At 46.6% G+C, this 27,910-nt stretch overlaps 1 protein-coding gene across 4 annotated transcripts in view; it reads right to left on the bottom strand.

The window, feature by feature from the left end:
* Window positions 1-6,131: 6,131 nt before the first annotated feature.
* The window catches only part of LOC110487796 (RING finger protein 44), a 37,789-nt gene continuing 16,010 nt past the window's right edge, over window positions 6,132-27,910 (bottom strand). For 3 of the 4 annotated variants that reach the window (XM_090198915.1, XM_090198913.1, XM_090198914.1), the window contains exons 5-11: window positions 23,794-23,970; window positions 22,357-22,524; window positions 20,567-20,688; window positions 19,447-19,534; window positions 14,410-14,531; window positions 9,541-9,640; window positions 6,132-8,767 (exon numbers count right to left, since the gene is read on the bottom strand). In XM_090198915.1, the coding sequence (XP_090055041.1) occupies window positions 8,705-8,767; window positions 9,541-9,640; window positions 14,410-14,531; window positions 19,447-19,534; window positions 20,567-20,688; window positions 22,357-22,524; window positions 23,794-23,970 (840 nt within the window). In that variant the 3' untranslated portion in view covers window positions 6,132-8,704. Of the gene's footprint in view, window positions 8,768-9,540; window positions 9,641-14,405; window positions 14,532-19,446; window positions 19,535-20,566; window positions 20,689-22,356; window positions 22,525-23,793; window positions 23,971-27,910 lie in introns of those variants that run through there. The other variant, XM_090198916.1, reaches the window with a different exon arrangement.

Genomic DNA, 27,910 nt, shown 5'->3' with positions numbered 1-27,910 from the left:
AAGTTTGGTGGAGGAGGAATAATGGTCTGGGGCTGTTTTTCATGGTTTGGGCCCCTTAGTTCCAGTGAAGGGAAATCTTAATGCTACAGCATACAATGACATTCTAGAAGATTCTGTGCTACCAACTTTGTGGCAACAGTTTGGGGAAGGCCCTTTCCTGTTTCAGCATGACAATGCCCCCGTGCACAAAGCGAGGTGCATACAGAAATAGTTTGTTGAGATCAGTGTGGAATAACTTCTGTATACTTCTGGTCCTTCTTTGGACACTGCTAACAAACCTTCAACGCCATACAACACTCCTTCCGTGGCCTCCAACTGCTCTTAAATGCTAGTGAAACTAAATGCATGCTCTTCAACTGATCGCTGCCCGCACCCTCCCGCATCACTACTCTGGACGGTTCTGACCTAAAATATGTGGATAACTATAAATACCTAGGTGTCTGGCTAGACTGTAAACTCTCCTTCCAGACTCACTTTAAGCATCTCCAATCCAAAATTACATCTGGAATCGGCTTCCTATTTCGCAACAAAGCCTCCTTCACTAATGCTGCCAAACTTACCCTCGTAAAACTGACTACCCGACCGATCCTCGACTTCGGCGATGTCATTTACAAAATAGCCTCCAACACTCTACTCAGCTAATTGAATGCAGTCTATCACAGGACCATCCATTTTGTCACCAAAGCTCCATACACTACCCACCTCTGCGACCTGTACGCTCTCGTTGGTTGGCCCTCGCTTCATACTCGTCGCCAAACCCACTGGCTCCAGGTCATCTATAAGTCTTTGCCAAGTAAAGCCCCGCCTTATCTCAGCTCACTGGTCACCATAGCAACACACACCCGTAGCACACGCTCCAGCAGGTATATTTCACTGGTCATCCCCAAAGCCAACACTTCCTTTGGCCGCCTTTCCTTCCAGTTCTTTGCTGCCAATGACTGGAACGAATTGCAAAAATCACTGAAGCTGGAGTCTTATATCTCCCTCTCTAACTTTAAGCGTCAGCTGTCAGAGCATCTTACTGATCACTGTACCTGTACACAGCCCATCTGTAAATAGCCCACCCGATTACCTCATCCTCATATTATTACTTACCTTCTTGCTCTTTTGCTCCCCAGTATCTCTACTTGCACATCATCTTCTGCACACCTATCACTCCAGTATTAATGCTAAATTGTAATTATTCTCACCTCTATGGCCTATTTATTGCCTAACCTCCCTACTCTTCTACATTTGCACACCCTGTACATAGATTTGTCTATTTTTCTTGTCTATTGTGTTATTGACTGTACGTTTGTTTATTCCATGTGTAACTCTGTTTGTGTCGCACTGCTTTGCTTTATCTTGGCCAGGTCGCAGTTGTAAATGAGAACTTGTTCTCAACTGGCCTACCTGGTTAAATAAAAGGTGTCATTTTTTTTAAAGAACTTGACTGGCCTGCACAGAGCCCTGACCTCAACCCCATCTAACACCTTTGAGAATACAGACTTTGGAATACAGACTACGAGCCAGGCCTAATCGCCCAACATCAGTGACCGACCTCACTAATGCTCGTATGGCTGAATGGAAGCAAGTCCCTGCAGCAATGTTCCAACATCTAGTGGAAAGCCTTCCCAGAAGAGTGGAGGCTGTTATAGCAGCAATGTTCCATCATCTAGTGGAAAGCCTTCCCAGAAGAGTGGAGGCCGTTATAGCAGCAATGTTCCAACATCTAGTGGAAAGCCTTCCCAGAAGAGTGGAGGCCGTTATAGCAGCAATGTTCCAACATCTAGTGGAAAGCCTTCCCAGAAGAGTGGAGGCCGTTATAGCAGCAATGTTCCAACATCTAGTGGAAAGCCTTCCCAGAAGAGTGGAAGCCGTTATATCAGCAATGTTCCAACATCTAGTGGAAAGCCTTCCCAGAAGAGTGGAGGCTGTTATAGCAGCAATGTTCCATCATCTAGTGGAAAGCCTTCCCAGAAGAGTGGAGGCCGTTATAGCAGCAATGTTCCAACATCTAGTGGAAAGCCTTCCCAGGAGAGTGGAGGCTGTTATAGCAGCAATGTTCCAACATCTAGTGGAAAGCCTTCCCAGAAGAGTGGAGGCTGTTGTAGCAGCAAAGAGGGGGGGGGGGGGGGGCAACTCCATATGAATGCCCATGATTTTGAAATTAGATGTTCAACAAGCAAGTGTCCACATACTTTTGCTCATGTAGTGTATGTAGGAAACAAACATTATGCTAACCTATTAGTAAATGTTACATAGAATACTAGTTGGCTGTGAAGAAAGTTTATTTTCCTATGTTCATCCTGATCTCACAAGATCACATTCCTTTTCTCAACACAGTATGAGAGCTTTGGGCTCTGGTCAAAAGTAGTGCACTATATAGGGAACAGGGTTCTATAGGGCCCTGGTCAAAAGTAGTGCACTATATAGGGAACAGGGTTCCATAGGGCTCTGGTCTAAAGTAGTGCACTATATAGGGAATAGGGTTCCATAGGGCTCTGGTCTAAAGTAGTGCATTATATAGGGAACAGGGTTCTATAGGGCTCTGGTCAAACGTAGTGCACTATATTGGGAACAGGGTTCTATAGGGCTCTGGTCTAAAGTAGTGCACTATATAGGGAACAGGGCTCCATACTAGCATTCACGACATCTTTGTGTGAACTCTAATGGTGATTACAGTGAAAACAGACAAAGGGACGGTTGTAATATTGGTATACATCATACGTTTATTAGTGAACAACACTCTCAAATCAGCCACGATAAAAATAAAAAATAAATGATTGCACGACTCGGGTAAAGCAGAACTAGCAACTTTCAGTTTAAAAAAGTACAAATCTGAAAAATGTCAATCGGTATACAGGTGTGTATACACTAACTAGTTAAATGCTACAAACCATATGCTTCCAATGGAATGAAAACACAGAACCATTTTCCTAATATAATATATATATATATATATTAGCTATTATTTTTTTATATTTTTAAAATCCAAACGTGGCAAAATTGAGGTAACTGTAAATGTGCAAGTACCAAAGCAAACGTCTGTTGTTTCTAACACCAAACATGCCCCTGGCCGGTTGGATGGGAGCCCCCCCTAGAAGCAGTAGAAGCAGTAAACAGAACACTATTCCCGCCACCAGCAACAGATCATTGGAAAACAGTGGAAACCTACGACGCAACCACAGAAATCATATCCTAAATAAAAATGAATTTTAGCTGGTATACCATTTTCTTCTATATGTTGTCCTTTGCACCACACAAGCTGTGAGATCATTCATTAATTGGATCGCAGAAAGACTACAAGATTATATTTTCATTTTTGTTATATTTTGATTTTCAAAATTACCTCAGCCTTTACATTATGGGTCATTAAAGCTTGCCAACTAGACGTTTACCTCCAAACCATGGCGCTAATGTTTCAATAAGTGAATAAAAAATAATTTAAAAATATAGATGTCAAATCTACATTGAGAATAAAGTAGGTGGTTATTAGTTTGACTAACATGTAATAAAAAAAAAAAAATGAAGTAAATGTCCTTTAACTGTGTTGAATGTAACTGACCATTTTAAGGCTATTAGCATAGCAACATGCTCTAAGAATCCATCCAATCAGATCCTCATGTCAAAACAGCATCATACCTAAATCAGATCAGAATGGTTTTTCACTATGGCTTTCAGTTACCTAGGTTCTAGACATGTTTATTATCTAACGCAATAATAACATAGCATACATATTATAACTAAACAACTTTAAAAATACAGGATTTTCTCCCCAGTTCCAAGTCCAGACAACTTTAATTTGAATAAAAGCGCAAATAAAATCTTGTAGTGATTCAGTTCTGTTACAAACGTGTGCAGTACAACGCATGGCAGTTATCAGCTGAGCAGTGACGGAACGCCATCTGAAGAGCGAACCCGAAGCCAACTAGAGCTAGCTAAAAACCAGTTGGGACTTGGTAGGACATGCTTATTGTGCACCGTTAAATAGTCCACCGTTCCCCCATGGCTAGATATCTTTCACTGAAAATACACACTTGGTTTTTATTTTATTTTTAAAAAAAATGTTTTAAATCATGCAAACACCTTTAGAGTTGTTTTGGAAGTGTTTTTTTTTAAATATTTTTTTTAGGTAGGATAGTGTGCATCAATGGCACGTTTTAAAATTGGATCACAACCGTTATACATGTCTGTACATCGTGTGGTTGTTCAAGAACACAAACTAAATGTATTGATTATATAATGCAATATACACTACGCTGGCAAAAAAACAAGTAATATATAATTCAACAATTATTATTACTAGTATTTGAATAGATTACATTAAAAATATGCGTGGGCTGAGGAAAACAACCAAGAAAAATTCAAATCCACCACCAATCCTTTCATGGGTATCTGTCCCATCAAAACAGACCGTTTTCCTTTATTCTTATATACTGAGAAGCCCTGAGGGATTGTTTTATATGCGAGTGGACAGATATGTACACAGATTAACTCTCAAAGCTGTGGTTTTTTTTTTTTTACTTTAAACTCATCAAGATGGCTTTTTTTTTCTTATTCTTTAAAAGGTGGAAACACACGGTCACAAAGAGACTCACATTCGCTATAGAAAAAGTTACATCTGCCTATCAGTGCTTATTGGTGTAGTTGGGAATAGAAAGGAGTCCCCCTACTCACACAACACTTACAAAAGACACCCAGAGTAACATTTTATATTTATATATATCATTTTTTTTTTACCCCAACAACATCTCTTTTTGGAAATCTGAACAAAGATGAGGACAGTCCCACGTGGAACCCTATTACTATATATAGTGCATTAGTTCCTATGGGCCCTGGTCCAAAGTAGTGCACTACATAGGGTACCATTTGGGACACAAACCTATAGATGTCCAACAGTATCACTCTACCAAACACCACTCCTCCCTCCCTCCATCTTTGTCTCCAACCTCTTCCTGTCCTGATCATCACTGTAAATAGTACAGTCAGCTCAGCCGGGACAAAGCCAGAGCGTCTTGTCTCGTCAGGTCACTGGAGATGTTTTACAACAGGGAGTTATAACATTCTTTTTGTCTTCAAAACAAGACGATTATCGAGAAGCTTTCACACTGAAGCTATGCAGCATACAACACTTCGTCTTTTACAACACCATTTAGTTAGCACGGCCTAACAACAAGACCTGACCCAAGTTAAGTTGCCTTTAGATTAGAACACATACCATTTAACCACACACTTCCACGTTAGTGCTCTGACCTTGTCCTTTAACATGTTGTCTCTAAGATAGTTAAAAACCAATAAATAACACCATTTAAAAACTATACTCTTAAAAACAAGTGGAAATGACAACGGGATTTTTTTTCTTTTGAAAGATTAGTAAGTAATAATAGGTTTGTGCTTGTCAAGGTCTTGAGAAGGCATATCTGAAATCTTGAAAGAGTATATATATATATGTATATATATATATATATATATATGTAATATTTGGCTCACAAACAAAGAGATAAAAGCCTGGTTCTTCCAAAAACAGGAAGAAAAATGTCCACGTTAAACCCATTACACACACTGTTTTATGCATTAAGCTCAACAGCAGCAGTCAGCCAGCGTGGGTGATGCTGGGGTAGTGAAGGCCCTCTCCTGTATCCCTCACCGATGCAGAGGAGCAGCAGACCCCCCCCCCCCCACACCACCATTCCTTGTTTTTGTTTGCTTGGTTTTTTTCTTCTTCATTTAAAATGTTGTGGCGATACTTGGTTCAAATATTGCTAGTTTAAAATCAACAGTCTATGCAAATCCTTCAGTGCTGCCCAGAATCTAGCAGACTCTCTCTCTCACACACACACACACACACACAGGTTTTCCCCAGAGGGCCAAGGTTGGCAAGGAGGATGGATGTGGTCATTGTGCAGAAAGGGCAGATGATTTCACAGAGAGGCAGTGCTTTGTCCTCTCTCTCTCTCTCTCTCTGGGGGCCAATATGAGGACCCTTCCCTTCACCAGAACAACAAAGTAAACTCCACAGCATAATCTCTCCTCTTCCTCCACCATCCCTCCGTCCAGTCAGTTGTGTATCACAGTGGGGGGGGGGGGGGGACACACCAACAGGGCGTGGAGGAGCAGATATATCCCCAACAAGTCAGAAGTCAGTGGTGGATCATAATTCTCAGTGCCAGATGAGGCTATATTTAACCACAGCGAGTCACACTTTCACAATAGCATTAGCAGATTGGAAAAGAACACGAACAAAAAGGGAACAAACTATTGAAATCATCAATACATTATTGCAAAACATATATTATTAACAGGTCACTTTAACCCATCAGTCACCTACACAAACATGCATCTATGACGGTCAGTCAGCCAGGCTTCTCCTCCAAGCCAGTGGAACGGTCTAGTCTCCTACAGTACTATGACGGTCAGTCAGTCAGCCAGGCTTCTCCTCCAAGCCAGTGGTCTAGTCTCCTACAGTACTATGACGGTCAGTCAGCCAGTGGAATGGTCTAGTCTCCTACAATACTATGACGGTCAGTCAGCCAGTGGAACGGTCTCGTCTCCTACAGTACTATGACGGTCAGTCAGCCAGTGGAACGGTCTCGTCTCCTACAGTACTATGACGGTCAGTCAGCCAGTGGAATGGTCTCGTCTCCTACAGTACTATGACGGTCAGTCAGCCAGTGGAATGGTCTAGTCTCCTACAGTACTATGACGGTCAGTCAGCCAGTGGAACGGTCTCGTCTCCTACAGTACTATGACGGTCAGTCAGCCAGTGGAACGGTCTCGTCTCCTACAGTACTATGACGGTCAGTCAGCCAGTGGAATGGTCTCGTCTCCTACAGTACTATGACGGTCAGTCAGCCAGTGGAATGGTCTAGTCTCCTACAGTACTATGACGGTCAGTCAGCCAGTGGAACGGTCTCGTCTCCTACAGTACTATGACGGTCAGTCAGCCAGTGGAATGGTCTCGTCTCCTACAGTACTATGACGGTCAGTCAGCCAGTGGAACGATCTCGTCTCCTACAGTACTATGACGGTCAGTCAGCCAGTGGAACGGTCTCGTCTCCTACAGTACTATGACGGTCAGTCAGCCAGTGGAATGGTCTCGTCTCCTACAGTACTATGACGGTCAGTCAGCCAGTGGAATGGTCTCGTCTCCTACAGTACTATGACGGTCAGTCAGCCAGTGGAATGGTCTCGTCTCCTACAGTACTATGACGGTCAGTCAGCCAGTGGAATGGTCTCGTCTCCTACAGTACTATGACGGTCAGTCAGCCAGTGGAATGGTCTAGTCTCCTACAGTACTATGACGGTCAGTCAGCCAGTGGAACGGTCTCGTCTCCTACAGTACTATGACGGTCAGTCAGCCAGTGGAATGGTCTCGTCTCCTACAGTACTATGACGGTCAGTCAGCCAGTGGAATGGTCTCGTCTCCTACAGTACGATGACGGTCAGTCAGCCAGTGGAATGGTCTAGTCTCCTACAGTACTATGACGGTCAGTCAGCCAGTGGAACGGTCTCGTCTCCTACAGTACTATGACGGTCAGTCAGCCAGTGGAACGGTCTCGTCTCCTACAGTACTATGACGGTCAGTCAGCCAGTGGAACGGTCTCGTCTCCTACAGTACTATGACGGTCAGTCAGCCAGTGGAATGGTCTAGTCTCCTACAGTACTATGACGGTCAGTCAGCCAGTGGAACGGTCTCGTCTCCTACAGTACTATGACGGTCAGTCAGCCAGTGGAATGGTCTCGTCTCCTACAGTACTATGACGGTCAGTCAGCCAGTGGAATGGTCTCGTCTCCTACAGTACTATGACGGTCAGTCAGCCAGTGGAACGGTCTCGTCTCCTACAGTACTATGACGGTCAGTCAGCCAGTGGAATGGTCTCGTCTCCTACAGTACTATGACGGTCAGTCAGCCAGTGGAATGGTCTCGTCTCCTACAGTACTATGACGGTCAGTCAGCCAGTGGAATGGTCTAGTCTCCTACAGTACCATGACGGTCAGTCAGCCAGTGGAATTGTCTAGTCTCCTACAGTACTATGACGGTCAGTCAGCAAGTGGAATGGTCTCGTCTCCTACAGTACTATGACGGTCAGTCAGCGAGTGGAATGGTCTAGTCTGACGCTTCTCTCCGCTCCACCAAGTCCTTAAAGTCCCCCCCCCCCCCCCCACCATCTCCAATGCAGGAAACTCCAACAACCCTCTGTCACAAAGAACTAACCAAAACCACAAGATAACAAAACAACAACAACAACAACAACAAGTAAACGTAAAAGCCCTACGACGATATCAACATATGGTAGGTCACATCTTTGGAATCCGCAACACTGGCGCAGGCAGAGGAGCAGATCGAGGTGGTGGATCAATGGCTATCCCAGGCAGACAGACTGACAGGACAACTCTGTGGCTATGGGTTGGTAGCAGGCAGTAGCTTTTTCATCAGATGCAGCAGTAGAAGCACAACAGAGGTACGACTGAGGGAAGGGCCTCAAACATGCAATCTTAGATTGCTTATTGTTGTTGAGGTGGGGCAGGAGTAGTTGTGGGGGGGTGGGGGGAGGGACGCAGGCAGGGTAGGTGGCAGGAGTGGTGGGGGGGAACGACGCAGGCAGGGTAGGTGGCAGACGTCCCCAGGCAGGCTGAGGCAGGCGCTAAGATAGACTGACAGACTCTGTGGGTTTAGTTTTGTGCTGCTTTCCAATCAAAGATCCAAAAGCCTGGGTATCACTCACTCCACCTCGCGGTGCACCTCTGACGCGTTCGCCCGGCAGATTGGACAAGTGCGATTGGTCTAGAAAGAAGACAACAACAAAAAAAAAGTGTTAACCTGTCCATCGCACTTGGGCTCTGGTCAAAAGTAGTGCACTATATAGGGAATAGGGTGCCACCCTGGTCAAACGTAGTGCACTATACAGGGAATAGGGTGCCACCCTGGTCAAAAGTAGTGCACTATACAGGGAATAGGGTGCCACCCTGGTCAAACGTAGTGCACTATACAGGGAATAGGGTGGCACCTTGGTTAAAAGTAGTGCACTATATAGGGAATAGGGTGCCACCCTGGTTAAAAGTAGTGCACTATATAGGGAATAGGGTGCCACCCTGGTTAAAAGTAGTGCACTATATAGGGAATAGGGTGCCACCCTGGTTAAAAGTAGTGCACTATATAGGGAATAGGGTGCCACCCTGGTTAAAAGTAGTGCACTATATAGGGAATAGGGTGCCACCCTGGTTAAAAGTAGTGCACTATATAGGGAATAGGGTGCCACCCTGGTTAAAAGTAGTGCACTATATAGGGAATAGGGTGCCACCCTGGTTAAAAGTAGTGCACTATATAGGGAATAGGGTGCCACCCTGGTTAAAAGTAGTGCACTATATAGGGAATAGGGTGCCACCCTGGTCAACAGTAGTGCACTATATAGGGAATAGGGTACCACCCTGGTTAAAAGTAGTGCACTATATAGGGAATAGGGTGCCACCCTGGTGAAACGTAGTGCACTATATTGGGAATAGGGTGCCATTTGAGATCGTCACCGTAGAGTTAACGATGGGATGGAATGGGCTTACCTTTAACCATTTGTCGACACACTTGGCGTGGAACTCGTGGTTGCAGGGTAATACCCTCAGCAGCTGCCGACACTCGAAGTCACTAAAGCACACCACACACCTGGAAGAGAGAGTGGCACACAGAGCATCATCAGGTTCTGAAATACTGCATGTTTAAAAAAAGGACAAGACAGTTACTGTTACGGTGGATGGATGGAAGGGCTGAGCGATACAACCAAAATATCATATCACAATATTGTTCACAGTATTTGATATTATTGTATGTTTTTGGAACAATAAAAGTTACAAATATACTTCATTTTATTTCACCTTTATTTAACCAGGTAGGCTAGTTGAGAACAAGTTCTCATTTACAACTGCGACCTGGCCAAGATAAAGCAAAGCAGTGCGACACAAACAAACAACAACAGAGTTACACATGGAATAAAACAAACACACAGTCAATAATACAGTAGAATAAAACCAAAAGTACATTTACAGTGGGTGTAAATGAGGTAAGATAAGGGGAGTCAAGGCAATAAATAGGCCATGGTGTAGTTCATGATCCTAGGGTGGCAACACATACATTATAAGTGACTGATTGGTTTATACGGTTCAATCCTTCAGCATTTTCATAAATGCCTGCATTTCCTCCATAAAAAGTGGTTGTCAACAGTCATATACATTCCCAAAGAGGAAAAAAAAATAAGGCTGAAGGAAGGAGGAGAGATGAAGAACAACTCCTTTGGTGGACCGTTTTATCTGTGGGTTCATTGTCAGAGTAGAGGACCTTGTGCATTTCAGGTAAAAAATAACAACCCAACGTTTATATCCCAGGATAAATTACCTCGCAACAGCAAGCTAGATAACTTGCCATAAAATGTTTAATGCTTTTCAACCTCTGGTCAACACGTAAGACCGCTGTGCCACTCGGGAGGCCCCCAGGATGGAAGTTCCACGTGTAGCTAGATGCTAGCATGCTAATGTTAACTAGCTGGCCTGGCACATTTTTTTTTCCATGAAAGGAAGCTAGGCAAACGAGCGAGTTTCCTGAACAAGAATATAAAATGCAACAACTTCATTGATTTTATTGAGTTAAATGTTCATATAAAAGGAAATCAGTCAATTGAAATTAAATAAATTCATTGGGCCCTAAATCCACAGATTTCACATGACTGGGCAGGGGCACAGCCATGGGTGGGCCTAGAAGGGTATAGGCCCAGCCACTGGAGAGCTAGGCCCAGCCACTGGAGAGCTAGGCCCAGCCACTGGAGAGCTAGGCCCAGCCACTGGAGAGCTAGGCCCAGCCACTGGAGAGCTAGGCCCAGCCACTGGAGAGCTAGGCCCAGCCACTGGAGAGCTAGGCCCAGCCACTGGAGAGCTAGGCCCAGCCACTGGAAAGCTAGGCCCAGCCACTGGAGAGCTAGGCCCAGCCACTGGAGAGCTAGGCCCAGCCACTGGAGAGCTAGGCCCAGCCACTGGAGAGCTAGGCCCAGCCACTGGAGAGCTAGGCCCAGCCAATCAAAGTAAGTTTTCCCCACAAAATGGCTTTATTAAAGACAGAAAAACTCCTCAGTTTCATCTCAGCATGTATTTAGTTATTTTTATTGCTGCACTTTAATTACTTGTTACTTTTATCTCTAATTCTTTTACGTATTTTGTTAAACTGCATTGTTGGTTAGGGGTTCGTATGTAAGCATTTCACGGTAAGGTCTACACCCGTTGTAATCGGCGCATGTGACTAATAAAATTTGATTTAAATTTGCCCCCTCCCTCAAAACTTGAGATATCTTTGGCATCGTGTCGTGTGACAAAACTGCATATTTTAGAGTGGCCTTTTATTGGATGGATTATCTTGGCAAATGACAAATACTCAGGAACAGGGATGTAAACAAATTTGTTTACAATTTGAGAGAAAAACGTTTTTTTTTCTTTTTTTCTGTGTGTACACAGAACATTTCTGGGATCTTTTATTTCAGCTCATGAAACATGGGACCAACATTTTACATCTCGTGTTTATATTTTTTGTTCAGTGTACAATTTCTCCACAGCGCCAACTTGTTAAGAAAAGACAAACTAGCAGTCAGTAGTTAGCAGACAGTAGTTAGCAGACAGTTAGCAGACAGTAGTTAGCAGACAGTAGTTAGCAGACAGTAGTTAGCAGACAGTAGTTAGCAGACAGTAGTTAGCAGACAGTAGTTAGCAGACAGTAGTTAGCAGACAGTAGTTAGCAGACAGTAAGATACAAACTAATAGTGTCATTATAGAACGTTTGTGGAAAGCAGCATCCATCTGACCGTGCAGACGGCAGCGTGAACAGCAACTAAGTGACTCCGTGATCCAGCAACTGCTCACTCCTTGAGTGACAGGCGCCAGGGCGTGGTGTGAGAAGGGGCTTGGTGTGAGAGGGGGGCGGGGCGTGGTGTGAGAAGGGGCTTGGTGTGAGAGGGGGGCGGGGCGTGGTGTGAGAAGGGGCTTGGTGTGAGAGGGGGGCGGGGCGTGGTGTGAGAAGGGGCTTGGTGTGAGAGGGGGGCGGGGCGTGGTGTGAGAAGGGGCTTGGTGTGAGAGGGGGGTGGGGCGTGGTGTGAGAGGGGGGCGGGGCGTGGTGTGAGAAGGGGCTTGGTGTGAGAGGGGGGCAGGGCGTGGTGTGAGAGGGGGGCGGGGCGTGGTGTGAGAAGGGGCTTGGTGTGAGAGGGGGGCAGGGCGTGGTGTGAGAAGGGGCTTGGTGTGAGAGGGGGGCGGGGCGTGGTGTGAGAAGGGGCTTGGTGTGAGAGAGGGGCGGGGCCAGTGGTGTGAGAAGGGGCTTGGTGTGAGAGGGGGGTGGGGCGTGGTGTGAGAGGGGGGCGGGGCGTGGTGTGAGAAGGGGCTTGGTGTGAGAGGGGGGCAGGGCGTGGTGTGAGAGGGGGGCGGGGCGTGGTGTGAGAAGGGGCTTGGTGTGAGAGGGGGGCAGGGCGTGGTGTGAGAAGGGGCTTGGTGTGAGAGGGGGGCGGGGCGTGGTGTGAGAAGGGGCTTGGTGTGAGAGGGGGGTGGGGCGTGGTGTGAGAGGGGGGCGGGGCGTGGTGTGAGAAGGGGCTTGGTGTGAGAGGGGGGCAGGGCGTGGTGTGAGAGGGGGGCGGGGCGTGGTGTGAGAAGGGGCTTGGTGTGAGAGGGGGGCGGGGCGTGGTGTGAGAAGGGGCTTGGTGTGAGAGGGGGGCGGGGCGTGGTGTGAGAGGGGGGCGGGGCGTGGTGTGAGAAGGGGCTTGGTGTGAGAGGGGGGCGGGGCGTGGTGTGAGAAGGGGCTTGGTGTGAGAGAGGGGCGGGGCGTGGTGTGAGAGGGGGGCGGGGCGTGGTGTGAGAAGGGGCTTGGTGTGAGAGGGGGGCGGGGCGTGGTGTGAGAGGGGGGCGGGGCGTGGTGTGAGAGGGGGCGGGGCTTGGTGTGAGAGGGGGGCGTGGTGTGAAGGGGGGGGCTTGGTGTGAGAGGGGGCGGGGCTTGGTGTGAGAGGGGGGCAGGGCGTGGTGTGAGAGGGGGGGCAGGGCTTGGTGTGAGAAGGGGCTTGGTGTGAGAAGTGGCAGGGCTTGGAGTGAGAAGGGGGCAGGGCTTTGTGTGAGAAGGGGCAGGGCGTGGTGTGAGAAGTGGCAGGGCTTGGTGTGAGAAGTGGCAGGGCTTGGTGTGAGAAGTGGCAGAGCTTGGTGTGAGAAGTGGCAGGACTTGGTGTGAGAAGGGGGCAGGGCTTGGTGTGAGAAGGGGGCAGGGCTTGGTGTGAGAAGGGGCCAGGGCTTGGTGTGAGAAGGGGGCAGGGCTTGGTGTGAGAAGGGGGCAGGGCTTGGTGTGAGAAGGGGGCAGGACTTGGTGTGAGAAGGGGGCAGGACTTGGTGTGAGAAGGGGGCAGGACTTGGTGTGAGAAGGGGGCAGGGCTTGGTGTGAGAAGGGGGCAGGGCTTGGTGTGAGAAGGGGGCAGGGCTTGGTGTGAGAAGGGGGCAGGGCTTGTTGTGAGAAGGGGGCAGGGCTTGGTGTGAGAAGGGGGCAGGGCTTGGTGTGAGAAGGGGGCAGGGCTTGGTGTGAGAAGGGGGCAGGGCTTGGTGTGAGAAGGGGGCAGGGCTTGGTGAGAAGGGGGCAGGGCTTGGTGTGAGAAGGGGGCAGGGCTTGGTGTGAGAAGGGGGCAGGTCTGGGTGTGAGAAGGGGGCAGGGCTTGGTGTGAGAAGGGGGCAGGGCTTGGTGTGAGAAGGGGGCAGGGCTTGGTGTGAGAAGTGGCAGGGCTTGGTGTGAGAAGTGGCAGGGCTTGGTGTGAGAAGTGGCAGGGCTTGGTGTGAGAAGTGGCAGGGCTTGGTGTGAGAAGTGGCAGGGCTTGGAGTGAGAAGGGGTCAGGTCTGGGTGTGAGAAGGGGGCAGGGCTTGGTGTGAGAAGGGGGCAGGGCTTGGTGTGAGAAGGGGGCAGGGCTTGGTGTGAGAAGGGGGCAGGGCGTGGTGTGAGAAGTGGCATGCATCAGGAGGAGAGGGAGAAAGACAACTCAAGTAGAGAACGGAGTAAAATAAAAATAAAACAGACATTACACGCGCCGGAGGTGCGTATCACATTTAACAAACCAAATAAATACCATTGTAGAAGTTAAAAACCCAAACCGGTCCGAGCATTAATACCGGTATATAGTAAAATACGGTATACCGCCCAGCCCTATTCAACCAGCCAGATAGATAGATGGCTGAGTGAAATAAGACAATAGAAGACTATCAGCCAGGTAGATGGCTGAGTGAAATAAGACAATAGAAGACTATCAGCCAGGTAGATGGCTGAGTGAAATAAGACAATAGAAGACTATCAGCCAGGTAGATGGCTGAGTGAAATAAGACAATAGAAGACTATCAGCCAGGTAGATGGCTTAGTGAAATAAGACAATAGAAGGACTATCTTACAGCGTTTGTTCAGATTGATGGTTGTCGAGGTTGAACCTGTAGGATGGAAGCTGCTCGATGTCTGCCTTGGTGATTCCTCGTGGTTTAGCCTCTCCCAGCCTTTCAGCCAGGTTCAGTAATGCCTGAGGGTGTGCGAGAGACAAATTCAGGGACAGTTGTTTTGATTTATTTTTTATTGACCAGTATTTTCCAGCATTATCCACTAGGTTTAGAAATGATCCTAGGAAATGGTCTTTAATTGACACAATTTGTCTGTAATCAGCCTGACCAACCGGTGTCTGTATGTAGCCTCTCTACTGTATATAGCCTCTCTACTGTATATAGCCTCTCTACTGTATATAGCGCCTCTACTGTATATAGCGCCTCTACTGTATATAGCGCCTCTACTGTATATAGCCTCTACTGTATATAGCCTCTCTACTGTTTATAGCCTCTCTACTGTATATAGCCTCTCTACTGTATATAGCCTCTACTGTATATAGCCTCTACTGTATATAGCCTCTACTGTATATAGCCTCTACTGTATATAGCCTCTACTGTATATAGCCTCTCTACTGTATATAGCCATCTCTACTGTATATAGCCTCTACTGTATATAGCCTCTACTGTATATAGCCTCTACTGTATATAGCCTCTCTACTGTATATAGCCTCTCTACTGTATATAGCCTCTCTACTGTATATAGCCTCTACTGTATATAGCCTCTCTACTGTATATAGCCTCTCTACTGTATATAGCCTCTCTACTGTATGTAGCCTCTCTACTGTATGTAGCCCCTCTACTGTATGTAGCCCCTCTACTGTATATAGTCTCTCTACTGTATATAGTCTCTCTACTGTATATAGTCTCTCTACTGTATATAGTCTCTCTACTGTATATAGCCTCTACTGTATATAGCCTCTCTACTGTATATAGCCTCTACTGTATATAGCCTCTACTGTATATAGCCTCTACTGTATATAGCCTCTACTGTATATAGCCTCTACTGTATATAGCCTCTCTACTGTATATAGCCTCTCCTGTATATAGCCTCTACTGTATATAGCCTCTACTGTATATAGCCTCTCTACTGTATATAGCCTCTCTACTGTATATAGCCTCTCTACTGTATATAGCCTCTACTGTATATAGCCTCTACTGTATATAGCCTCTACTGTATATAGCCTCTACTGTATATAGTCTCTCTACTGTATATAGTCTCTCTACTGTATATAGCCTCTCTACTGTATGTAGCCCCTCTACTGTATGTAGCCCCTCTACTGTATATAGTCTCTCTACTGTATATAGTCTCTCTACTGTATATAGTCTCTCTACTGTATATAGTGTATGTTTTTATTTTTCTACTGTATGTTTTTATTTCTTTACTTCCCTATTGTTCACCTAATACCTTTTTTTCACTATTGGTTAGAGCCTGTAAGTAAGTATTTCACTGTAAGGTCTACTACACCTGTTGTATTCAGCATTTCACTGTAAGGTCTACTACACCTGTTGTATTCATCATTTCACTGTAAGGTCTACTACACCTGTTGTATTCAGCATTTCACTGTAAGGTCTACTACACCTGTTGTATTCAGCATTTCACTGTAAGGTCTACCTACACCTGTTGTATTCAGCATTTCACTGTGAGGTCTACTACACCTGTTGTATTCAGCATTTCACTGTGAGGTCTACTACACCTGTTGTATTCAGCATTTCACTGTGAGGTCTACTACACCTGTTGTATTCAGCATTTCACTGTAAGGTCTACTACACCTGTTGTATTCATCATTTCACTGTAAGGTCTACTACACCTGTTGTATTCAGCATTTCACTGTAAGGTCTACTACACCTGTTGCATTCAGCATTTCACTGTAAGGTCTACTACACCTGTTGTATTCAGCATTTCACTGTGAGGTCTACTACACCTGTTGTATTCAGCATTTCACTGTGAGGTCTACTACACCTGTTGTATTCAGCATTTCACTGTAAGGTCTACTACACCTGTTGTATTCAGCATTTCACTGTAAGGTCTACTACACCTGTTGTATTCAGCATTTCACTGTGAGGTCTACTACACCTGTTGTATTCAGCATTTCACTGTAAGGTCTACTACACCTGTTGTATTCATCATTTCACTGTGAGGTCTACTACACCTGTTGTATTCAGCATTTCACTGTGAGGTCTACTACACCTGTTGTATTCAGCATTTCACTGTAAGGTCTACTACACCTGTTGTATTCAGCATTTCACTGTAAGGTCTACTACACCTGTTGTATTCAGCATTTCACTGTGAGGTCTACTACACCTGTTGTATTCAGCATTTCACTGTAAGGTCTACTACACCTGTTGTATTCAGCATTTCACTGTGTGGTCTACTACACCTGTTGTATTCAGCATTTCACTGTGAGGTCTACTACACCTGTTGTATTCAGCATTTCACTGTAAGGTCTACCTGTTGTATTCAGCATTTCACTGTGAGGTCTACTACACCTGTTGTATTCAGCATTTCACTGTGAGGTCTACTACACCTGTTGTATTCAGCATTTCACTGTAAGGTCTACTACACCTGTTGTATTCAGCATTTCACTGTAAGGTCTACTACACCTGTTGTATTCAGCATTTCACTGTAAGGTGAAACACCTGTTGTATTCAGCATTTCACTGTAAGGTCTACTACACCTGTTGTACTCAGCATTTCACTGTAAGGTCTACTACACCTGTTGTATTCAGCATTTCACTGTAAGGTCTACTACACCTGTTGTATTCAGCATTTCACTGTAAGGTCTACTACACCTGTTGTATTCAGCATTTCACTGTAAGGTCTACTACACCTGTTGTATTCAGCATTTCACTGTAAGGTCTACTACACCTGTTGTATTCAGCATTTCACTGTGAGGTCTACTACACCTGTTGTATTCAGCATTTCACTGTAAGGTCTACTACACCTGTTGTATTCAGCATTTCACTGTAAGGTCTACTACACCTGTTGTATTCAGCATTTCACTGTAAGGTCTACTACACCTGTTGTATTCAGCAATTCACTGTAAGGTCTACTACACCTGTTGTATTCAGCATTTCACTGAGGTCTACTACACCTGTTGTATTCAGCATTTCACTGTGAGGTCTACTACACCTGTTGTATTCAGCATTTCACTGTGAGGTCTACTACACCTGTTGTATTCAGCATTTCACTGTAAGGTCTACTACACCTGTTGTATTCAGCATTTCACTGTAAGGTCTACTACACCTGTTGTATTCAGCATTTCACTGTGAGGTCTACTACACCTGTTGTATTCAGCATTTCACTGTAAGGTCTACTACACCTGTTGTATTCAGCATTTCACTGTGAGGTCTACTACACCTGTTGTATTCAGCATTTCACTGTGAGGTCTACTACACCTGTTGTATTCAGCATTTCACTGTAAGGTCTACTACACCTGTTGTATTCAGCATTTCACTGTGAGGTCTACTACACCTGTTGTATTCAGCATTTCACTGTAAGGTCTACTACACCTGTTGTATTCAGCATTTCACTGTGAGGTCTACTACACCTGTTGTATTCAGCATTTCACTGTAAGGTCTACTACACCTGTTGTATTCAGCATTTCACTGTGAGGTCTACTACACCTGTTGTATTCAGCATTTCACTGTGAGGTCTACTACACCTGTTGTATTCAGCAGTTCACTGTGAGGTCTACTACACCTGTTGTATTCAGCATTTCACTGTGAGGTCTACTACACCTGTTGTATTCAGCATTTCACTGTAAGGTCTACTACACCTGTTGTATTCAGCATTTCACTGTAAGGTCTACTACACCTGTTGTATTAAGCATTTCACTGTAAGATCTACTACACCTGTTGTATTCAGCATTTCACTGTAAGGTCTACTACACCTGTTGTATTCAGCATTTCACTGTAAGGTCTACTACACCTGTTGTATTCAGCATTTCACTGTAAGGTCTACTACACCTGTTGTATTCAGCATTTCACTGTAAGATCTACTACACCTGTTGTATTCAGCATTTCACTGTAAGGTCTACTACACCTGTTGTATTCAGCATTTCACTGTAAGGTCTACTACACCTGTTGTATTCAGCATTTCACTGTAAGGTCTACTACACCTGTTGTATTCAGCATTTCACTGTAAGGTGAAACACCTGTTGTATTCAGCATTTCACTGTGAGGTCTACCTACACCTGTTGTATTCAGCATTTCACTGTAAGGTCTACTACACCTGTTGTATTCAGCATTTCACTGTAAGGTCTACTACACCTGTTGTATTCAGCATTTCACTGTAAGGTCTACTACACCTGTTGTATTCAGCATTTCACTGTAAGGTCTACTACACCTGTTGTATTCAGCATTTCACTGTAAGGTCTACTACACCTGTTGTATTCAGCATTTCACTGTGAGGTCTACTACACCTGTTGTATTCAGCATTTCACTGTGAGGTCTACTACACCTGTTGTATTCAGCATTTCACTGTAAGGTCTACTACACCTGTTGTATTCAGCGCACGTAACAAATAAACTTTGATTTAACCAATTAAATAATGTTGTGAGTGAGTGCTAATAGGCTTTTTACCATTAAGATTTGTAGAGCTACGCCTCTCCTGGCTTAAATACTTATTTTCCACCATAATTTGCAAATAAATTCATTAAAAATCCTACAATGTGATTTTCTGGATTTTTTTTCATCTCATTTTGTCTGTCATAGTTGAAGTGTACCTATGATGAAAATTACAGGCCTCTCTCATCTTTTTAAGTGGGAGAACTTGCACAATTGGTGGCTGACTAAATACTTTTTTTGCCCCACTGTAAATTTATATAGATAAAGACAATTTCCAAGGATTTTCTACCTGCAGCAAATGTAGTGGATAATGCTGGAAAAACTGGTCAACGACCCCCCCCCCCCCCCCCCCCCCGCCAAACTAAAAAAACTAAAAACAAAACTAAACATCCAAAACAACTGGCCCTGATACACGTGCAGATACAAACACAAAAATACACAGAAAGAAAAACAGAGTGTGTTTTCTAAGTGTAGTGATTGGTCCTCCCACCTCATAGTTCTCCATCTCCACATCATTTCCATCCAGGTCCAGACTGATGGCTGGTCCCACTGCTGTAGGAGGCACAGGAAGCATCGACCTGCACAGAGACAGAACAGTCACATATCAAATCAAAGTTGATTTGTCACGTGGGCAGAATACAACAGGTGTAGTAGACCTTACAGTGAAAATGCTTACTTACAGGCTCTAACCAATAGTGCAAAAAATGTTTTAGGTGAACAATAGGTAGGTAAAGAAATAAAACAACAGTAAAAAGACAGGCTATATACAGTAGAGAGGCTATATACAGTAGAGAGGCTATAAACAGTAGAGAGGCTATATACAGTAGAGAGGCTATATACAGTAGAGAGGCTATATACAGTAGAGAGGCTATATACAGTAGAGAGGCTATATACAGTAGAGAGACTATATACAGTAGAGAGGCTATATACAGTAAAGAGGCTATATACAGTAGAGAGGCTATATACAGTAGAGAGGCTATATACAGTAAAGAGGCTATATACAGTAGAGAGACTATGTACAGTAGAGAGGCTATATACAGTAGAGAGACTATATACAGTAGAGAGGCTATATACAGTAGAGAGGCTATATACAGTAGAGAGGTTATAAAAGTAGAGAGGCTACATATAGACACCAGTTAGTCGGGCTGATTGAGGTAGTATGTACATGTAGGTATGGTTAAAGTGACTGTGCATATATGATGAACAGAGAGTAGCAGTAGCGTAAAAGAGGGGTTGGCGGGTGGTGGGACACAATGCAGATAGCCCGGTTAGCCAATGTGCGGAAGCTCTGGTTGGTCGGCCCATTTGAGGTAGTATGTACATGAAGGTATAGTTAAAGTGACTATATAATAAACAGAGAGTAGCAGTAGCGTAAAAGAGGGGTTGGTGCGGGGTGGACCCAGACCAAATGGGGACATGACACTTGGGATGTGGAAACAGGCCATGTACTGTTGAAGTGGTAATAAATCTTCCACTGTTGTGCGACTGTTATCTGAGTGTACAGTATACACCTCACGTTAAGAGGTGGTACGATTGTAAGGCCTGAATGACTCTCGAGTCAATGACAAGTGTATGTGTATCATTATGTTCTTTATTGATTCCATACTCACAGGAAGTAGGGCAGGAAGCCTGGGTAGTAGGGTGGTGGTGGTGGCGGCGGCGGGGGGGGCAGGGGCTGCTGTAACCGGTACCTGTGACCACTGACACGTCTCGGCAGCATGTGGGGGTATGGCTGACCAGGAGACAGACAGACAGACATATGAGCTGGTTAGAGTCTGACCACTAGGAAGGGTCAGGCTGAGCTGGTTAGAGTCTGACCACTGGGAAGGGTCAGGCTGAGCTGGTTAGAGTCTGACCACTAGGAAGGGTCAGGCTGAGCTGGTTAGAGTCTGAACACTAGGAAGGGTCAGGCTGAGTTGGTTAGAGTCTGACCACTAGGAAGGGTCAGGCTGAGTTGGTTAGAGTCTGACCACTAGGAAGGGTCAGGCTGAGCTGGTTAGAGTCTGACCACTAGGAAGGGTCAGGCTGAGCTGGTTAGCGTCTGACCACTAGGAAGGATCAGGCTGAGCTGGTTAGCGTCTGACCACTAGGAAGGGTCAGGCTGAGCTGGTTGGAGTCTGACCACTAGGAAGGATCAGGCTGAGCTGGCTAAATGAAGGGTCAGGCTGAGCTGGTTAGAGTCTGACCACTAGGAAGGGTCAGGCTGAGCTGGTTAGAGTCTGACCACTAGGAAGGGTCAGACTGAGCTGGTTAGAGTCTGACCACTAGGAAGGGTCAGGCTGAGCTGGTTAGCGTCTGACCACTAGGAAGGGTCAGGCTGAGGTGGTTAGCGTCTGACCACTAGGAAGGGTCAGGCTGAGCTGGTTAGCGTCTGACCACTAAGGAAGGATCAGGCTGAGCTGCTTAGCGTCTGACCACTAGGAAGGGTCAGGCTGAGCTGCTTAGCGTCTGACCACTAGGAAGGGTCAGGCTGAGCTGGTTAGAGTCTGACCACTAGGAAGGGTCAGGCTGAGCTGGCTAAATGAAGGGTCAGGCTGACCTGGTTAGAGTCTGACCACTAGGAAGGGTCAGGCTGAGCTGGTTAGCGTCTGACCACTAGGAAGGGTCAGGCTGAGCTGGTTAGAGTCTGACCACTAGGAAGGGTCAGGCTGAGCTGGTTAGAGTCTGACCACTAGGAAGGGTCAGGCTGAGCTGGCTAAATGAAGGGTCAGGCTGAGCTGCTTAGCGTCTGACCACTAGGAAGGGTCAGGCTGAGCTGGTTAGCGTCTGACCACTAGGAAGGGTCAGGCTGAGCTGGTTAGAGTCTGACCACTAGGAAGGGTCAGGCTGAGCTGGTTAGAGTCTGACCACTAGGAAGGGTCAGGCTGAGCTGGTTAGAGTCTGACCACTAGGAAGGGTCAGGCTGAGCTGGTTAGAGTCTGACCACTAGGAAGGATCAGGCTGAGCTGGTTAGAGTCTGACCACTAGGAAGGGTCAGGCTGAGCTGGCTAAATGAAGGGTCAGGCTGAGCTGCTTAGCGTCTGACCACTAGGAAGGGTCAGGCTGAGCTGGTTAGCGTCTGACCACTAGGAAGGGTCAGGCTGAGCTGGTTAGAGTCTGACCACTAGGAAGGGTCAGGCTGAGCTGGTTAGAGTCTGACCACTAGGAAGGGTCAGGCTGAGCTGGTTAGATTCTTACCACTAGGAAGGGTCAGGCTGAGCTGATTAGAGTCTGACCACTAGGAAGGGTCAGGCTGAGCTGGTTAGAGTCTGACCACTAGGAAGGGTCAGGCTGAGCTGGTTAGAGTCTTACCACTAGGAAGGGTCAGGCTGAGCTGGTTAGAGTCTGACCACTAGGAAGGGTCAGGCTGAGCTGGTTAGAGTCTTACCGCTGGGGAGGGCGGGTTGAGGTAAAGTCTTACCACTGGGAAGGGCATCTCTTGGTGCAGAGGCTCCTGAGGGAGGTACTGGAGGGGGACAGAGGGAGGCATCGCTGATGGGTGGTGGTGACTCGAGGCAGGGTAAGAGAACGTTCCTAATGGATGCTGGTCCCCCCTGAGGTCCACTTCATTCTCTACCCTCTGGAGAGGCTGATGGACGGGAAAGGGAGGGAGTGAGAGAGAGAACTAAAACAGTCAGTGATGGGTTTTATATACACATTCTAACTCGTTCCTTTTTAATTAAAATGTGGATCAACTACTATACACACAGTACAGACAGAAAGTACCACTGAAAGGAATAATAATAATATTGGGTTAACACATTCTAACTAAATCCTAGGCGACTAATCACTTTTTATTTATGTGGATCAACTACTGTGTATGTGACGAGTCGTTATTCCAATGTTATTCGTAACGGACATGATTCCGTCCTAAATGCCAGTCCATTCCCTACATCAGGCAAACTACAACCTCCGGGAGGTTAAAAAAAGAAATATACCATTTTGGGTTGAAAAACTCTCCAGGCCACTCTTGAACATCTACAACCTGATATAAAGTATGTATATATTGTAATGGACATACAGTGCCTTCAGAAAGTATTCAAACCCCCTTTGACTTTCCCCCCAAATGTGTTACAGCCAGAATTAAACATTTATTCAAATTGAGATTTTGTGTCACTGGTCATAAAATGTGGAATTATGTTTTTAGAAGACAAAAAATAATAATAATTACAAATGAAAAGCTGAAATGTCTTGAGTCTTGTTATGGCTTAAATACGTTCAGGAGTAAATGTCTTAACGAGTCACACAACGTTGCATGGACTCACTGTGTTCATGATGACTACCTCATCTCTGTACCCCACATAGGGCCCTGATCTAAAGTAGTGCACTATATAGGGAATAGGGCCCTGATCTAAAGTAGTGCACTATATAGGGAATAAGGCCCTGATCTAAAGTAGTGCACTATATAGAGAATAGGGTCCTGGTCTAATGTAGTGCACTATATAGGGAATAGGGCTGTGGTCTAATGTAGTGCACTATATAGGGAATAGGGCTCTGATCTAAAGTAGTGCACTATATAGGGAATAAGGCCCCGGTCTAATGTAGTGCACTATATAGGGAATAGGGCTCTGGTCTAAATTAGTGCACTGTATAGGGAATAGGGCTCTGGTCTAAAGTAGTGCACTATATAGGGAATAGGGCCCTGATCTAAAGTAGTGCACTATATAGGGAATAAGGCCCCGGTCTAATGTAGTGCACTATATAGGGAATAGGGCTCTGGTCTAAAGTAGTGCACTGTATAGGGAATAGGGCTCTGGTCTAATGTAGTGCACTATATAGGGAATAGGGCTCTGGTCTAAAGTAGTGCACTATGTAGGGTGTAAGGAGCCATTTGGGACTCCGACGGAGGGGTACTCACCATGCGTGGGTGCTGCCTCTGAAGAGGGAGGAACTGGCTGAGAGGAGTGAGGTGAGGAGGCTGGTGGGGTGGCGGCCCCGGGGGGTTGGGGTGCAATATAAAATGTTCGCTGGAGATCAGGGGTGGGAAAGCTTGGTAAGACACTGGCAAATGCTGCATTGTACAGGCTTGGATGAGCTAGAAAAATAGAGAGAAAAAAAAACCAGACAGAACACACTGTTAATAACACAAATGTGAATAAGAAACGGTGGTTAACTATACAGAATAAGACTGGCAGGGCCGTACCGCAAGTAACCAATTCTACATAAATCAAAGCAGTATAGAAATAATAATCAATGGATTAAAAGCTATCTATAATCTACGGGTATTACCAGCCAACTACGGACAATTCTTACGCTACACGAACAAGAGTGAAATATGTCCATAGCTCAGATGCAATGATGTCAAGAATATTAGCAAATATCGTGCTGTTAAACAGCGTAAGAAAGAAGCAGTGTCGGTAGTTGAATGGTGGTGTCTCGGTAGTGGTATGGTGTGTGTCGGTAGTTGAATGGTGGTGTCTCGGTAGTGGTATGGTGTCTCGGTAGTGGTATGGTGTCTCGGTAGTGGTATGGTGTGTCGGTAGTGGTATGGTGGTGTGTCGGTAGTGGTCTGGTGTCTCGGTAGTGGTATGGTGGTGTCTCGGTAGTGGTATGGTGTGTCGGTAGTGGTATGGTGTGTCGGTAGTGGTATGGTGGTGTGTCGGTAGTGGTATGGGGTGTGTCGGTAGTGGTATGGTGTGTGTTGGTAGTTGTATGGGGTGTGTCGGCAGTGGTATGGTGTGTGTCGGCAGTGGTATGGTGTGTGTCGGTAGTGGTATGGTGTGTGTCGGTAGTGGAATGGTGTGTGTCGGTAGTGGTATGGTGTGTGTCGGTAGTGGTATGGTGTGCTGGTAGTGGTATGGTGTGCTGGTAGTGGTATGGTGTGTGTCGGTAGTTGAATGGTGGTGTGTCGGTAGTTGAATGGTGGTGTGTCGGTAGTGGTATGGTGTGTGTCGGTAGTTGAACGGCGGTAGTTGAATGGTGGTGTGTTGGTAGTTGAATGGTGGTGTGTCGGTACTTGAATGGTGGTGTGTCGGCAGTGGAATGGTGGTGTGTCGGTAGTTGAATGGTGGTGTGTCGGTAGTGGTATGGTGTGTGTCGGAAGTTGTATGGTGTGTGTCGGTAGTTGAATGGTGGTGTGTCGGTAGTGGTATGGTGTGTGTCGGTAGTGGTATGGTAGTTGAATGGTGGTGTGTCGGTAGTTGAATGGTGGTGTGTCGGTAGTTGAATGGTGGTGTGTCGGTAGTGGTATGGTGTCTCGGTAGTGGTATGGTGTGTCTCGGTAGTGGTATGGTGTGTGTCGGTAGTGGTATGGTGGTGTGTCGGTAGTGGTATGGTGTGTCGGTAGTGGTATGGTGTGTCGGTAGTGGTATGGTGTGTGTCGGTAGTGGTATGGTGGTGTGTCGGCAGTGGTATGGTGGTGTGTCGGCAGTGGTATGCTGTTGTGTCGGTAGTTGAATGGCGGTAGTTGAATGGCGGTGTGTCGGTAGTTGAATGGCGGTGTGTCGGTAGTGGTATGGTGGTGTGTCGGTAGTGGTATGGTGTGTGTCGGTAGTGGTATGGTGTGCTGGTAGTGGTATGGTGTGTGTCGGTAGTGGTATGGTGTGTGTCGGTAGTGGTATGGTGGTGTGTCGGTAGTGGTATGGTGGTGTGTCGGTAGTGGTATGGTGTGTGTCGGTAGTGGTATGGTGTGTGTCGGTAGTGGTATGGTGTGTCGGTAGTGGTATGGTGTGTGTCGGTAGTGGTATGGTGTGTGTCGGTAGTGGTATGGTGTGTGTCGGTAGTGGTATGGTGTGTGTCGGTAGTGGTATGGTGGTGTGTCGGTAGTGGTATGGTGGTGTGTCGGTAGTGGTATGGTGGTGTGTCGGTAGTGGTATGGTGTGTGTCGGTAGTGGTATGGTGGTGTGTCGGTAGTGGTATGGTGGTGTGTCGGTAGTTGTATGGTGTGTGTCGGTAGTTGAATGGTGGTGTGTCGGTAGTTGAATGGTGGTGTGTCGGTAGTGGTATGGTGGTGTGTCGGTAGTTGAATGGTGGTGTGTCGGTAGTGGTATGGTGGTGTGTCGGTAGTTGAATGGTGGTGTGTCGGTAGTGGTATGGTGTGTGTCGGTAGTTGTATGGTGTGTGTCGGTAGTTGAATGGTGGTGGGTCGGTAGTTGAATGGTGGTGTGTCGGTAGTTGAATGGTGGTGTGTCGGCAGTGGAATGGTGGTGTGTCGGTAGTTGAATGGTGGTGTGTCGGTAGTGGTATGGTGTGTGTCGGTAGTTGTATGGTGTGTGTCGGTAGTTGAATGGTGGTGTGTCGGTAGTGGTATGGTGTGTGTCGGTAGTGGTATGGTGGTGTGTCGGTAGTTGAATGGCGGTAGTTGAATGGTGGTGTGTCGGTAGTTGAATGTGTCGGTGTGTCGGCAGTGGAATGGTGGTGTGTCGGTAGTTGAATGGTGGTGTGTCGGTAGTGGTATGGTGTCTCGGTAGTGGTATGGTGTGTCTCGGTAGTGGTATGGTGTGTGTCGGTAGTGGTATGGTGGTGTGTCGGTAGTGGTATGGTGTGTCGGTAGTGGTATGGTGTGTGTCGGTAGTGGTATGGTGGTGTGTTGGCAGTGGTATGGTGGTGTGTCGGCAGTGGTATGGTGGTGTGTCGGCAGTGGTATGCTGTTGTGTCGGTAGTTGAATGGCGGTAGTTGAAGGGCGGTGTGTCGGTAGTTGAATGGCGGTGTGTCGGTAGTGGTATGGTGTGTGTCGGTAGTGGTATGGTGTGTGTCGGTAGTGGTATGGTGTGTGTCGGTAGTGGTATGGTGTGTGTCGGTAGTGGTATGGTGTGTGTCGGTAGTGGTGGTGTGTGTCGGTAGTGGTATGGTGTGTGTCGGTAGTGGTATGGTGTGTGTCGGTAGTGGTATGGTGTGTGTCGGTAGTGGTATGGTGGTGTGTCGGTAGTGGTATGGTGGTGTGTCGGTAGTTGAATGGTGGTGTGTCGGTAGTTGAATGGTGGTGTGTCGGTAGTTGAATGGTGGTGTGTCGGCAGTGGAACGGTGGTGTGTCGGTAGTTGAACGGTGGTGTGTTGGTAGTTGAATGGTGGTGTGTCGGTAGTTGAATGGTGGTGTGTCGGTAGTTGAATGGCGGTAGTTGAACGGTGGTGTGTCGGTAGTTGAATGGTGGTGTGTCGGTAGTGGTATGGTGTCTCGGTAGTGGTATGGTGTGTGTCGGTAGTGGTATGGTGTGTCGGTAGTGGTATGGTGTGTCGGTAGTGGTATGGTGTGTGTCGGTAGTGGTATGGTGGTGTGTCGGCAGTAATATGGTGGTGTGTCGGCAGTGGTATGCTGTTGTGTCGGTAGTTGAATGGCGGTAGTTGAATGGTGGTGTGTCGGTAGTTGAATGGTGGTGTGTCGGTAGTTGAATGGCGGTGTGTCGGTAGTTGAATGGTGGTGTGTCGGTAGTTGAATGGGGGTGTGTCGGTAGTTGACTGGTGGTGTGTCGGTAGTTGACTGGTGGTGTGTCGGTAGTTGACTGGTGGTGTGTCGGTAGTTGACTGGTGGTGTGTCGGTAGTTGACTGGTGGTGTGTCGGTAGTTGACTGGTGGTGTGTCGGTAGTTGACTGGTGGTGTGTCGGTAGTTGACTGGTGGTGTGTCGGTAGTTGACTGGTGGTGTGTCGGTAGTTGAATGGTGGTGTGTTGGTAGTGGTATGGTGGTGTGTCGGCAGTTGAATGGTGGTGTGTTGGTAGTGGTATGGTGTGTGTCGGTAGTTGAATGGTGGTGTGTCGGTAGTTGAATGGTGGTGTGTCGGTAGTTGACTGGTGGTGTGTCGGTAGTTGACTGGTGGTGTGTCGGTAGTTGACTGGTGGTGTGTCGGTAGTTGAATGGCGGTGTGTCGGTAGTTGAATGGTGGTGTGTCGGTAGTTGTATGGTGGTGTGTCGGTAGTTGACTGGTGGTGTGTCGGTAGTTGACTGGTGGTGTGTCGGTAGTTGACTGGTGGTGTGTCGGTAGTTGACTGGTGGTGTGTCGGTAGTTGACTGGTGGTGTGTCGGTAGTTGAATGGTGGTG

Source organism: Oncorhynchus mykiss, chromosome 14 (assembly GCF_057628025.1).
Source record: "Oncorhynchus mykiss isolate SJ-2025 chromosome 14, ASM5762802v1, whole genome shotgun sequence".
Lineage (NCBI taxonomy): Eukaryota > Metazoa > Chordata > Actinopteri > Salmoniformes > Salmonidae > Oncorhynchus > Oncorhynchus mykiss.
This window is presented reverse-complemented; position numbering and strand designations above follow the sequence as displayed.